At 44.9% G+C, this 15,416-nt stretch overlaps 1 protein-coding gene across 1 annotated transcript in view; it reads right to left on the reverse strand.

Annotated features, from left to right (window-relative positions):
* The window catches only part of PRIM1 (DNA primase subunit 1), a 60,583-nt gene that overhangs the window by 22,137 nt on the left and 23,030 nt on the right, over positions 1-15,416 (reverse strand). Inside the window, exons 8-10 of the mRNA XM_069758495.1 lie at positions 5,770-5,858; positions 3,644-3,770; positions 531-600 (exon numbers count right to left, since the gene is read on the reverse strand). Coding sequence (XP_069614596.1) covers positions 531-600; positions 3,644-3,770; positions 5,770-5,858 — 286 coding nt within the window. The remainder of the gene's footprint in view (positions 1-530; positions 601-3,643; positions 3,771-5,769; positions 5,859-15,416) is intronic.

Raw genomic sequence — 15,416 nt, forward strand, 5'->3', positions numbered from 1 at the left:
TTTTATTTTTTTTTTGTGGGGGAAAATCCTGTTCCCAAACATAGTACTGGATCCAAAAGCAGGTAATGACCCATAGCACTCATTCAAAATTACATAATGGTTAAAAAAGCAGAAATGGGGTGTTTTAAACTGGCCAGCAATGAGTCCTGATCTCAATCCAAGAAAATCAAGACAGAACTATGCTGTGCAGGCATCAGCACGGGCTCTTGTGTTAAGACCCCCAAAAATTAACAGTGATGACAAATACAAGCATAAGATTGCAGAGTATCACAATTTTTTTTAATTATTTTTTTTTTTTTTTTAAGGGTCACAGCTTTTCTTTTTTCTATAGAATATGGAAGGTTTCCCAATTTTAATATAGCCTCGGATAACCTCTAATTCCACAATTAAAAAAACAAAACAAAAACCTTTCTTTTTTCTCTCTGGTGACTTACTGATGGGCAGTGTTGTAATGAATCAACTAGAACATTACAGTACAGATTGCATTTTTACTGTGCCAAAAGTGAGCATCTCCTGCTTTTTGAGGTTACCTTATTGTTGGGACTGCAAATGGATCAAAACTGTCCAACTTCTTCATATCAATCGGAACTGAAATTCTCCCTAAAATAAGAGCAGATTATTTTCAGGAAAATTAAACGTGCAGACAATGCTGATCATGATTATGGCTATGTTCACACATTGCTTTTTTATCACTTTTTTTTTTCTGCAGCCAAAACCGGATCCCTTGGCAACAAAAGAGGCTGAAAAACAAAACACAGTTTTTTTTGTTTTTGCTGCTTTTTTCAGGATCACAAAGTTCAGCTTTGCTTATATATACGCAATCTGATCAAAATATTTAGTAGAAAAACTTGTGTCTTAAAAGATGCACAATAGCAAATGTAAAAACAAGACATTGGCAGAGCATTGAGTTGGTCAGGTGTTATTCACTTTTACACATTGGCCAGGCATTGTTCACTATCACACATTGGCCGGGCATTGTTCACTGTCACACATTGGCCGGGCATTGTTCACTGTCACACATTGGTTGGCATTGTTCACTGTCACACATTGGTTGGCATTGTTCACTGTCACACATTGGTTGGCATTGTTCACTGTCACACATTGGTTGGCATTGTTCACTGTCACACATTGGTTGGCATTGTTCACTGTCACACATTGGTTGGCATTGTTCACTGTCACACATTGGTTGGCATTGTTCACTGTCACACATTGGTTGGCATTGTTCACTGTCACACATTGGTTGGCATTGTTCACTGTCACACATTGGTTGGCATTGTTCACTGTCACACATTGGTTGGCATTGTTCACTGTCACACATTGGTTGGCATTGTTCACTGTCACACATTGGTTGGCATTGTTCACTGTCACACATTGGTTGGCATTGTTCACTGTCACACATTGGTTGGCATTGTTCACTGTCACACTGGTTGGCATTGTTCACTGTCACACATTGGTTGGCATTGTTCACTGTCACACATTGGTTGGCATTGTTCACTGTCACACATTGGTTGGCATTGTTCACTGTCACACATTGGTTGGCATTGTTCACTGACACATTGGTTGGCATTGTTCACTGTCACACATTGGTTGGCATTGTTCACTGTCACACATTGGTTGGCATTGTTCACTGTCACACATTGGTTGGCATTGTTCACTGTCACACATTGGTTGGCATTGTTCACTGTCACACATTGGTTGGCATTGTTCACTGTCACACATTGGTTGGCATTGTTCACTGTCACACATTGGTTGGCATTGTTCACTGTCACACATTGGTTGGCATTGTTCACTGTCACACATTGGTTGGCATTGTTCACTGTCACACAATGGCCAGGCATTGTTCAGTCACACATTGGCCGGGCATTGTTCACCGTCACACATTGGTTGGCATTGTTCACCGTCACACATTGGTTGGCATTGTTTACTGTCACACATTGGTTGGCATTGTTTACTGTCACACATTGGCCAGACATTGTTCACGGTCACACATTGGCCGGGCATTGTTCACTGTCACACATTGGTTGGCATTGTTCACTATCACACATTGGCCGGGCATTGTTCACTGTCACACATTGGTTGGCATTGTTCACTGTCACACATTGGTTGGCATTGTTCACTGTCACACATTGGTTGGCATTGTTCACTGTCCACATTGGTTGGCATTGTTCACTGTCACACATTGGCCAGGCATTGCTCACCGTCACACATTGGCCGGGCATTGTTCACCGTCACACATTGGTTGGCATTGTTCACCGTCACACATTGGTTGGCATTGTTCACTGTCACACATGGGTTAGGCATTGTTCACTGTCACACATTGGCCATTGTTCACTGTCACACATTGGCCATTGTTCACTGTCACACATTGGCCAGGCACTGTTCACTTTCAAACATTCTTCAGGCACATATCACTAATTTAATTGAAGTGTACTAATCCTAGCTGCCATTCTCAGGTGGAGACATTATGGTTTAAATGTGATAAAAAAAAAAAATCACAAAAATAAATTGGTTTCACATACTTCTGTACCTGCTTTTCCACTAAAAATGCTGCAAAAACTGGTGGGAACGTTATTTGATGCGTTTTTGCACTTAATGCCTTCTATAGGTGCAAAAAAAAAAAAATGCTGCAGAAACACAAAGAATTGACATTCTGCAGTTTTGAAAAAAAAAAAGCAGCAGTTTTCATGTTCATATACAAACAAAAATAATCCAGCACTTCATATTTATCAGGGTCAAAGGTATATTATTATCAGGACCTTTCCCATATATTAAATCGGCATATCGCCAGGTGAAATACTCCAATCAAAACTTTCAACACAAAAGGAATAGAGTACATATATCACCAGCACATCAACTTAATGAAAATGATTTTATTAGACATATATTGTAATGACATGTAACATAAACATACCAAAATACAAGAAGGAACAACAACTGAGCACTCAAAGGAAGGGTCACTGCTCCATTAGTAAGACTTGGCTGAGCATATATCCCCTTTGAGAAAGCCATCAAACGCGAAACGCGCGTCAGGGGTCATAGGGCGGACCACTGCACCTCTCGGACTTACAATGTGTGAGCATCAACGCCAGTGATATATACGCCTTTTGAAATTGGGTGGTGCTTTCAAACACGTGTATTTTTTGATGCCAACTTGATTGTTTGTCATATGGATCTGAAGGCATCCGTAGTAATGGAGTTTTTTGTTACATATGGATATATGCTCAGCCAAGTCTTAATAATGGAGCAGTGACCCTTCCTTTGAGTGCTCAGTTGTTGTTCCTTCTTGTATTTTGGTATGTTTATGTTACATGTCATTACAATATATGTCTAATTAAATCATTTTCATCAAGTTGATGTGCTGGTGGATATATGTACTCTATTCCTTTTGTGTTGAAAGTTTTCAAGTTCAGTCAAGAAAAAAAAACAATGCATGTGCATGACATTTCGGAATACTCAGCTTTTGCTGGTACTGTAAAAAGCAGTTTTTAATTTGCATTAAAAAAAAAACACAGCAAAATCGCAACGTGTGAACAACCTCTCAGGGATTCTTTGACTGAATTCAAACCACATTTGCGACAGCAAGCCAAAAAACCCCCCATAACTGAAACTAAAAACCATGCGTTTGGGAACTCTGAGCACTTGCCTGTTTTGGGGTGGACACTGAAGGGACTTTTCAGCAAATGGTTTACCCCTTTGCTGACATTAATGTCCAAGCGGGGATAGCAATATTGTAACATAATTTCATTCGCTGAATTAGCACCTTTTTTATCCTAGATAGGAACAAAACAAAGATGAATCCACAAGTTTTACCTTATTTAAAGGGAACCTGCAACCCCCCCAGGCGTTTTTAAGTAAAAGAGCCACCTTCTGCAACACTAATGTTGCATTCTGTGAAGGTGGCTCTTATGTTTTTGCTCCCTAATAACGCTGAAATATTCAGTTTTATAAATTGCGCGCTATACCTGTATTGAGTCCGGGGGGTACGTTTTCCCCCCCCCCCCCCCGACTCAACCGCCTCCCAGCCGTCAATCATCCCCTCAGTGCACCGGGCGCCGACTCCTGTTTTTCCTCACGTCACCGGCGCTGTGCTCTCATTTTTCGGGCATGCGCCATGCACGCTGCCCTGGAACTCACATCAGCGAGTCGTATAACGCTGGAGGAAAGAGGCGGAGGGAGATTGGGACAGCCACAGAGACTAACTGCGCATGCGCCAGATTCCCAGCCCCGCAGTGTGAATAAATCATAATACACTGCGGGGCGGGATCTCGGGCATCCGCTACACGCAGGTGCGATATCAGTAGATCAGCTGGTGAGTTCCAGGGCAGCGCGCACGGTGCATGCCCGAAAAATGAGAGCACGGCGCAGGCGCAGTGAGGAAAAACAGAGGAGGCGGCGCTCGATGCACTGAGGGGACGATTGAGGCGGTTGAGTCAGGGGGAAAAAAAAACAAACAAAAAAAAAAAACATACCCCCGGACTCAATACAGGTATGGCACGCAATTTATAAAACTGAATATTTCAGCGTTATTAGGGAGCAAAATCATAAGAGCCACCTTCACAGAATGCAGCCTTAGTGCTGCAGAAGGTAGCTTTTACTTAAAAACGCCCTGGGGGTGACAGGTTCCCTTTAAACAAAGACAAAAGTAACAAGTATTACACATACGCATCATAGTAGTACTATGATCACAATAGAGCCAAGAGGTATTATAGGGCAGAAGATTACAGAAGTAGATGGTTAGAGAGGTTAGCTTTTCTCCCACCCTTTTGTCCCTATCCCCCTCTCCAGGAGTAAGGCCGAGGTCACACTTCCGAGTGCAGTGCGAGTCTCTCGCATCAATACTCGGCACTCGGGATCAGAGTGTGCGGCTGCAAGTTTTTCTATGCAACTGAACGCTCCGGTCCCGAGTGCCGGCGGCAGTGCCGGGACTTGATGCAAGAGACTTGCACGAGTTTCTCGTATTGCACTCGCAAGTGTGACCCCGTCCTAAGGGTACATTCCCACATACAGACAATCAGACATATTTTACAAGCATTTAAAAGGAATCTCAAGTACAAGCAAAAAATTGCAACATAAATCAACCAATGCTGTAAATTTAAACTGAACCTGACATGTGAAAAATGCTGTTAACCTGCAGTCTAATAATGTTCTGAAGCTGTCCTGCACCTGAAAGCCAGGCTGCTGCGAGGAAACAAATTTTACTCCCCCTGTCCGCCTCAGGCTTTCAGTCATGGACGAGCAGCTAGGGCGGCTTCAATCACCGCTCAGTACATTGCATAGAAAGCAGTGGCTGTAACCATGCCCCACCGCACCGACTGACTGCTGAGTCTGCAGAGCCAAGCTGGCTGTCAGTCAGTGCCAGGGCATGGTTACAGCAGCGGCTCACTATGCACTGGGCTGTGCCTTTATGACTGAAAGCCGGAAGTTGCCGGGAGGAATTAAATTAATTTCCTCCTGATACCCGGGCTTTCAATGCAAGTGCGGGGCAACTCCAGAATGCTATTAACCTGCAGTAACCCCATATGTTCAGGTTAACAGCATTTTTCACATGACCGGTTCCCTTTTAAATCCATAACAGGTCAATCTATCCTGCAGTACAAGTGCGTATTTCCCCTCTTACAATGCAAAGAGTGAGACATGTGAATTTACAGCACCATTCTATGGTAAGCGCAGCTGCGGTATTCCTGCTGTAGATAATGCACAGCAGAAATGTCCCGTGGGAACGTACACCGACACACTAATCCATGGGCTTTTTACAGTAGGATTACGCACCAAACCAGGTACATTTTTCTTTAACTTCTCCCAGCGATCTACAGAGGATCGCGCTTTCTGGAAATCACGCAGCAGACTCTCTCGCGCTGGTGGTTATTGAAATTAAGGAGAAAAGTATTGCTTCAAATTACTAGACCATCACTAATAGAACAGATTGCACTGTATTAGATGGAGAATCTCCTGAAAATGTGGGAAAGTGCTTTCTTCTGCAAACAGCCATATAACTAGTTACTGATTCGGGTGGCATAGCTGGGGTATTGGGACAATGCTCATGTTCTAGAAAGACTTTTCCCTGCAATAAGTAAGAATTTCATCAGCTGTGACTGCAGATCGGCTTTCTTGTTTGTTTCATCGATTGGCAGGGAACACATCACTCTGACCACAGTAATATAGCGCCAATGTCTGTGATGAGAACACTCCTTTACTGTTTGCACCATGGCAAATTACAGTATTTTTTTACCCACGCCATTTTTCGTCCCCTTCTTCCAAGAGCGTAACTTTAATTTTTCCATTGACAGACATATGAGAGCTTGTTTTTGAAGGACAAGTTGTGGTTTTGAAAGACTCCATTCATTTGACCATGTAATGTACTCGCTTCAAAAATTCTGGACATTGTTAAAAAGATAAATTTGGTTTTGTGACGCTATTTTCCATAACTTTTTTTTTTTATCTTTCCGCCGATGGAGCTGCGAGTGGGCTTGTTTTTTCTGCAATAAGAGCCATCATTTTTTAACGGTATAATTTTAGGGTACATACAAAAGCCCCAATTCATCAAGACCGATGATTTTCTCACCAGTTTTGATGACAGAGCAAGAAGGAGCCAGACGCTCCTTATTCACAGGGGTTTGCCTCAAGAGCGTCTGACAAGTGGCGTGTGCTTTGCCACAAATTTTACTCCAGTCTAGAATTAGAGATTTCTGCCTATAGAAACACTAGTTTGTCATGAATTAAACGAGCTGTCACTTCACGACCCGCTGCCACCCAGGCACTTTGGCAGAGCTGGGAGACACTGGAACAAAAATACTGCCAGAAGCGGTCTGCATAAAACAGCAAGCACCAGCCCTTTGTGGTATGGGTTTCATACGCACATAGGACATACTGTTACATCCCATGTCAGGAAAGGGTTAAAAATTTACCAGAATGGCTCAAAATATTGGTTTCAATAATGGATTGTCAAAAATTGCCCTACAAAAATAAGCTTAAATATACACTGCTCAAAAAAATAAAGAGAACACTAAAATCCCATATCCTAGATATCACTGAATGAAATATTCCAGTTGTAAATCTTTAACCCCTTTCTGACATATGACGTACTATCCCATCGAGGTGGGATGGGCGCATATGACCACCGACGGGATAGTACGTCATATGCGATCGGCCGCGCTCACGGGGGGAGAGCGGCTGATCGCGGCCGGGTGTCAGCTGACGATCGCAGCTGACATCTGGCACAATGTGCTAGGAGCGGTCACGGACCGCCCCCCGGCACACCGCGATCAAACATGATCGCAGTGTTCCGGCGGTATAGGGAAGCATCGCGCAGGGAGGGGGCTCCCTGCGTGCTTCCCTGAGACCCCCCCCCACGGAGCAACGCAATGTGATCGATTTGCTGTGAGGGTCTCCTACCTCCTTGCAGCAGGCCCGGATCCAAAATGGCCACGGCATCCTGGTCCTGCAGGGAGGTGGCTTCACAGCGCCTGCTCAGAGCAGGTGCCGGGAAGCCTCCCTGAGTGCACATCAGATCGCTGATCTGACAGTGCACAGCAAAGTGTAAGATCAGCGATCTTACACTATAACATGATGCCCCCCCTGGGGCAATGTTATAGTGTAAAAAAAAAATATTCACATATGTAAAAAAAAATTTTAAATTTATCGTATAAAAGCGTCAAAACATTAAAAAAATGATATAAATCAGGTATCGCTGTAATCGTACTGACCCGAAGAATACAACTGCCTTATCCATTTTACCAAACGCGGAACGGTATAGACGCCTCCACCAAAAGAAATTCATGCTGGTTTTTGGTCATTCTGCCTCACAAAAATCGTAATAAAAAGCGATCAAAAAATTTCACGTGCCCGAAAAGGTTACCAATAAAAATGGCAACTCGTCCTGCAAAAAACAAAATTTCATGACGGTGGACCAAAATATGGAAAAATTATAGCTCTCAAAATGTGGTATCGCAAAAAATATTTTTTGCAATAAAAAGCGTCTTTCAGTGGGTAATGGCTGCCAATCATAAAAATCTGCGAAAAAACCCGCTATAAAAGTAAATCAACCCTCCCTTAGTTAGAGAAAAATTAAAAAAATGTATTTATTTCCATTTTCCGGTTAGGGTTAGGGCTACGGTTAGGGTTGGGGCTAAAGTTAGGGTTTGGATTACATTTACGGTTGGGAATAGGGTTTGGATTAGGGTTAGGGGTGTGTCAAGGTTAGGGGTGTGGTTAGGGTTACAGTTGGGATTAGGGATGTGTTTGGATTAGGGTTTCAGTTATAATTGGGGGTTTCCACTGTTTAGGCACATCAGGGGCTCTCCGAAGGCGGCATGGCGTCCGATCTCAATTCCAGCCAATTCTGCGTTGAAAAAGTAAAACAGTGCTCCTTCCCTTACGAGCTCTCCCGTGCGCACAAAAAGGGGTTTACCCCAATATATGGGGTATCCGCGTACTCAGGACACATTGGACAACAACTTTTGGGGTCCAATTTCTCCTGTTACCCTTGGGAAAATACAAAACTGGGGGCTCAAAACTAATTTTTGTGTAAAAAAAAAAAAAAGATTTTTTATTTTCACGGCTCTGCGTTATAAACTGTAGTGAAACACTTGGGGGTTCAAAGTTCTCACAACACATAGAGAAGTTCCTTGGGGGGGTCTAGTTTCCAATATGGGGTCACTTGTGGGGGGTTTCTACTGTTTAGGTACATTAGGGGCTCTGCAAACGCAATGTGACGCCTGCAAACCAATCCATCTAAGTCTGCATTCCAAATGACGCCCTTTCCCTTCCGAGCTCTGCCATGCGCCCAAACGGTGTCCCTTCCCCCCAACATATGGGGTACTGGACAACAATTTGTGGGGTCCAATTTCTCCTATTACCCTTGGGAAAAAAAAATTTGGAGGCTAAAATATTTTTGTGGGAAAAAAAAGATTTTTTTATTTTTACAGATCTACATTATAAACTTCTGTGAAGCACTTGGTAGGTGAAAGTGCTCACCACACATCTAGATACGTTCCTTAGGAGGTCTACTTTCCAAAATTGGGTCATATATGGGGGATTTCAATGTTTAGGCACATCAGGGGCTCTCCAAACGTGACATGGTGTCCTATCTCAATTCTAGTCAATTTTGCATTGAAAAGTCAATCGGCGCTCCTTGACTTCCGAGCTCTGCCATGCGACCAAACAGTGGTTTACCCCCACATATGGGGTACCGGCGCACTCAGGACAAATTGTACAACAACGTTTGGCGTCCAATTAATCCTGTTACCCTTGGTAAAATAAAACAAATTGGAGCTGAAGTAAATGTTTTGTGAAAAAAAGTTAAATGTTCATTTTTATTTTTTAAACATTCCAAAAATTGCTGTGAAACACCTGAAGAGTTAATAAACTTCTAGAATGTGGTTTTGAGCACCTTGAGGGGTGCAGTTTTTAGAATGGTGTCACACTTGGGTATTTTCTACCATATAGACCCCTTAAAGTGACTTCAAATTGTGCTGATGTAAAGTAGACATGTGGCAAACGTTACTAATTAAGTATTTTGTGTGACATATCTCTGTGATTTAAGGGCATAAAAATTCAAAGCTGGAAAACTGCAAAATTTTTGCCAAATTTTTGCCAAATTTTACCACTCATGAAGTACAATATGTCACGAGAAAACAATGTCAGAATCATCAGGATCGGTTGAAGTGTTCCACAGTTATTACCTCAAAGGGACAGTGGTCAGAATTGTAAAAATTGGCCCGGTCATTAACATGTAAACCAACCTTGGGGGTAAAGCCCTGCTCCCTGCCTCATTAGCTCCAGGCCACAGATAACAGCCTCAGGTGCGTGTTTGAGATCCCTGCATTAGTTCATCCGCCAACTTTAGAGCTCATTCACATGACCGTGTTTTCTGCAGGTGGCTGCCATGTGCATTACAGACTGCACCCAGAGAGCACATAGACCATTAGTGTGCCAGCGCACATGGCTGATTAACCACACAGACGCCATAGAGAAAATCCTAACCTGCACTATTCTGGTCCGATTTACAAACCAGGCATTTTGCCCACATTGTGAGACGGCCATTTGAAGCAAGAAATTGCCTAATGTATATGGAGGCCTATTGCCAGCAAGACTCTGCATCACAGAACAGAATTATGCTGAATTTACACTAAATTATTGTGAACAAGATCATTTTACAATAATTTGTGTAAACAGACTGCCGAACATTAATTTTAATGTTTATAGCGCCAACATATTCCCCAGCACATCAGAGCAAAGTGCTTAAGTGCGCAGGCGTCGGGAAAGGTCAAAGAGCCCTGGCACCTGCGCACTGCAGTAGTTTGCTCTGCCCTTAACAGGACAGAGCAGGACGCCTGAGCAGGAGCGTTGTGCCAAAGAGACTGTGTGGATTATGAAGGGACACGTCATACACATGAAGCAAGCAGGAGTGCAGGGGTCATAAGAAGATGGGAGACGCCAGACCAAGACCAGCGACACCCATCGGACCGGACCGCCCCGCAGGTGAGTATAATAAAAGTTCTTTTTCTCCTCTCGCAGGTCGGATTGGGGGCTTATATACAACATTATAGAATGCTGTATATCAGCCCTGAAAGACAGTGGCCGTATCTCGTATTGGCTAAAACCGGTGACAGGATCCCTTTAACCCCTTCGTGACATGCGCAGTACCAGTACAGCGCATGTCGCATCTCCCCTGTAGCTGTTTTGTACATCTGACATGTGCCCGCAATAGTGGCGGGTGGAATCGTGATTTACCTGCCGTTATTAACTAGTTAAATGCCGCTGTCGAACTCTGACAGTGGCATTTAAATTGTGCTTCTGGCCATCAGGCCGGAAATGCGAGCATCGCTGACCCATGTAACGTGATCTGGGGCGCCAGCGATGCGTCGGCATGACAACCACAGGTCTCCTTGAGACCTCTATGGTTGTTGATGCTGGATTACTGTGAGAGCCACCCTGTGGTCAGCGCTCATAGCAATGCTGTAATTCAGCTACATAGGGGCGATCTGAGCATCGCTCCTATGTAGCAGAGCCGATCGGGTTGTGCCAGCTTCTAGCCTCCTATGGAGGCTATTGAAGCACAGCAAAAGTAAAAAAAAAAAAAAAGTTTTAAAAAATATGAAATAAAAAAATAATAAAGTTTAAATAGAAAAATCAAACCTACACATATTTGGTATCGGTGTGTTCAGAATCGCCCGATCTATGAATAAAAAGAGGGATTTTTGGTTCTTACCGTAAAATCTTTCTTGGAGCCTTCATTGGGGGACACAGGTAACCAAGGGTGTATGCTGCAGTCGCAAGGAGGCTGGCACTATGCAAATAAAGAAAAATAACTCCTCCCCGGCAGTATACACCCTCTGACAGGCACCAGGCAACTTGGTGCAAAAGCAGTAGTAGGAACAAGCATAAACAACTCAACCTATGTACCAACCCACAACAACGGCACTTGGCCAATACAGTACAACATAAAGGGAGGGTGCTGTGTCCCCCAATGAAGGCTCCAAGAAAGATTTTACGGTAAGAACCAAAAATCCCTCTTTCTTTCTCGCTTCATTGGGGGACACAGGTAACCATGGGACGTCCAAAAACAGTCCCCAGGGCGGGATAATAGGAATAGAGAACTAGGTCGGCCGATGCGATACCGCCTGCAGCATCTTCCTACCTAGGCCTGCATCCACAGAAGCCTGAGTGTGCACCTTGTAGAATTTCACAAAGGTGTGGATGGACGACCAAGCTGCGGCCTTGCAAACCTGCGAGGCCGTAGCTTGGTGACGAACTGCCCAAGAAGCTCCCACAGCCCGGGTAGAGTGAGCCCTCACCCCCGGGGGAGGCTGTTTGTCTTGAACACGGTATGCCTCCAGGACCGCCGAACAGATCCACCAAGCAATTGTGGACTTAGAAGCGGGGAGCCCCTTCTGACAACCTTCCGAGACGATAAACAGAGGGTCGGACTGACGAAAAGGAGCAGTTCTGGCAAGGTAGACTTGGATAGCCCTGACTACATCCAAATTGTGGAGAGATTTCTCCAAAGGATGAACTGGGAAGGGCACAAAGAAGGAAGGACGATGTCTTCATTGATTTGAAAAGCCGAAACCAACTCTCCTGATCAAGGTGATGGCGACCAAGAAAAGCTACTTTCCAGGAAAGAAGCGAAAAAGAGATGTCCTGAAATCGGTTCAAAAGGCGTATACTGGAGGGCGCCGAGCACAAGGTTGAGGTCCCAAGGAGCGACCGGAGGATGGTAAGGAGGTGCAACATTAGCAACCCCCTGAAGGAAGGTTCTCACCTGGGGGAGAGAAGCAAGGTCTCTTTGAAAGAGAATTGACAAGGCAGAAACCTGACCCTTTAACGTGCTCAGGGAGAGGTTTGAATCTAGATAAGACTGAAGAAACCCGAGAAGCGAAGGAAGGGAAAAAACCATAGGGGATAGACTGTTGCTGTTGACGTCATCGGAAAAAGGCCTTCCAGCATCTACGCAATGCACAGAAGGCAGCTGGCCGGGAAAGCGCAAGCTGCGAGCGTCTGCTCTTGCAGAGAAAGTGCCAAACAGTGCGGCGTGGCCAGCTGAAGAGAAACCAAGCACCCGATAAGCTGGCAAGGAAAAGACGGGTGTGGCCCGCCGGAGCTGGGAACAAGGAAGAAGGGGCGCGGCCTCCTGGGGCAGAGACTTGCCAGAAAGGAATACCGTATGTGGAAAAAGCGCGCTGCGAGGAAAGAGGCGCCAGAGTTAAATAAAAGAGCACCCAATGGCCCCCCAATTCCCTAGCCCGGTAACGGAGCGCCCATGCAGTGGCAAGTGCTGCTGGATACTAAGGTTAAGTGCCCCTGCATGGAGATTGCGACGATGCAGAGACTGGGAAAGGGGGCTGCTGTTAGTTGAAGATCTTCCTATCTGAAGATGAGGAACGCATCAGGATCCCTTGATGGCAGAAAGGGTCCTGGGAGATGTGGTCCTCCTTCCCGTGCTATATCAACGGCGCAGAAGACGGCGTCAACGCCTTAAAAGGGGGGAGGTCACCGCAGGTGACCACCGTCTTCCTCTCAGCCCACTCCGAGGAGAGGGATGAGGGCGGGAAAAAAGGCAAGGACTAGCCACCGAAAGTAAACATGAACACCCCAGGGTGACATGAAACAAAGTCCTGCCCAGCGGATCCGAGAGGGTGCGATGTGGGTGATACCACACTGCTCTCTCATTCGCTTAATGCGCGGAATCAGGGTGAGAAGAACTGCACCCTGTAACCCCCAGACGTATATCTGAAACGAAAGGGAAAGATTAAATAAACACACACAATCCCTGAAAGAAAAAGAAATGCGGATTTGGTGTTAGATCTAGGTCCGCCTCCTACAGACACTAAGAAAAAACTGAGTTGCCTGGTGCCTGTCGGTGGGTGTATACTGTCGGGGAGGAGTTATTTTTCTTTATTTGCATAGTGTCAGCCTCCTAGCGACAGCAGCATACACACATGGTTACCTGTGTCCCCCCAATGAACCGAGAAAGAAAAGGATAAACCTGATCGCTAAACGGCGTATCGGAAAAATTTCAAACCGCTAGAATTACGTTTTTTTGGTCGCAGCAACATTGCATTAAATGCAATAACTGGAGATCAAAAGAAGTTATCTGCACCGAAATGGTATCATTCAAAACGACAGCTCGGCACGCAAAAAAAGAGCCCTCACAACCTGAGATCCCAAAAAATAGAGACGCTACGGGTCTCGGAAATTTTTTTTTTTTTTTAGCGAAGTTTGTAATTTTTTTCACCACTTAAATAAAAATCAACCTAGACATGTTTGGTGTCTATGAACTCGTAATGACCTGGAGAATCATAATGGCAGGTTACTTTTAGCATTTAGTGAACCTAGCAAAAAAGCCAAACAAAAAACAAGTGTGGGATTGCAATTTTTCTTTGCAATTTCACCACACTAGGAATTTTTTTCCCGTTTTCTAGTACACGACATAGTAAAACCAATGGCGTCGTTCAAAAGTACAACTCGACCCACAAAAAAAAACAAAAAAACCTCATGGCCTTGATAGAAAAATAGGGATTTTTGTGTACTCACCGTAAAATCCTTTTCTCCAAGCCATTCATTGGGGGGCACAGACGTGGGTGTATGCTGCTGCCACTAGGAGGCTGACACTAAGTGATACAAAAAAGTTAGCTCCTCCCCTGCAGTATACACCCTCCTGCTGGCTCTCAGCTAACCAGTTTGGTGCAAAAGCAGTAGGAGATCAATAACAAATGAGCGGATAGCATGTCAGATTATATATGAGAGTATAGCATGTCAAATTATAAAAACAAGCACAAGCTAATAACAGGGTGGGAGCTGTGTCCCCCAATGAATGGCTTGGAGAAAAGGATTTTACGGTGAGTACACAAAAATCCCTATTTCTCCTTCACCTCATTGGGTGACACAGACCGTGGGATGTCCCAAAGCAGTCCCTGAGCGGGGACAACAATAGATCAGGCCCTGTGTAACCGCTACTTACAAGTGCGCCACCTCGGCCTACAGAGTCCGCCTACCCAGACTCACATCTGTGGAAGTGTGGGAATTATAGTGCTTCAAGAATGCATGCGGACTGGACGAATCCGCAAGCTTGCAGACGTGCTTGCCGACCTCTGGTGCCTAAAGCCCTCAGACAGGGAGATAGGCTGACATCTACTACGGAAGGACTCCTGGATGGTGAAACGAATCCACCAGGCTAGTATGTCTGATGAAACGGCTAAACCCTACCTGTGACCATCAGGAAGCCTTTTTCTTACCGTCGGGAAGCCCAAATAAAGTGTCCAACCTTCGGAAGGACACCGTCCTCGATATGTACCCACTCGGATTACTTACTTCATCCAGATTATGGAGAACCCATTTTGTGGACTGGAGCCGAAAGAGATGAGAGAAAGACGATGCCCCTGTAACAGTGGTAATACAATACTACCGTGGTAACAAGGGAAGGGTATGGCCTGAGGGCAACCTTGCCTTAATGGTATTAAGGAAAAAAGTTTAAAAGGACAGAGCGGCAAGCTCTGAAGACTCATCAGGATGACAAGAACGCAGAGGAAAAAGGGGGCGACCTTCCCTGATAGTAAAGTCTGACCGGATCAAAAAAAGGAGTCTACTGTAAGATCCCCAGGACCATTAAGGTCCCAAAGATCTAACGGTATGCAGTAGGGAAGAACCACAGGTGAAGACTCCCTGCGAGGAAGTCCATATTTGCAGTTTTGTTGCAATAAGAAGGAAAAAGACTAGTACCGCAAGGGAGAAATCCTGACATGGTCAGTGCAGGTCCCACGATCACTGGGGCTCTTCCTGCTTCCAAAAAGATCTCGGAAGTAGTGGAAGAGGGGTTATGAGAGCGAGAAGCGCCAATCTGGGGGAAAGAGCCACAGACACTGTGTGGGCGGAGCCTCGAGACTTCCATGAATAGGCCCAAGCCAGGGCCTAAATTT

The sequence above is a fragment of the Ranitomeya imitator genome, chromosome 3 (genome assembly GCF_032444005.1).
Source record: "Ranitomeya imitator isolate aRanImi1 chromosome 3, aRanImi1.pri, whole genome shotgun sequence".
NCBI classification, from domain to species: Eukaryota; Metazoa; Chordata; class Amphibia; order Anura; family Dendrobatidae; genus Ranitomeya; species Ranitomeya imitator.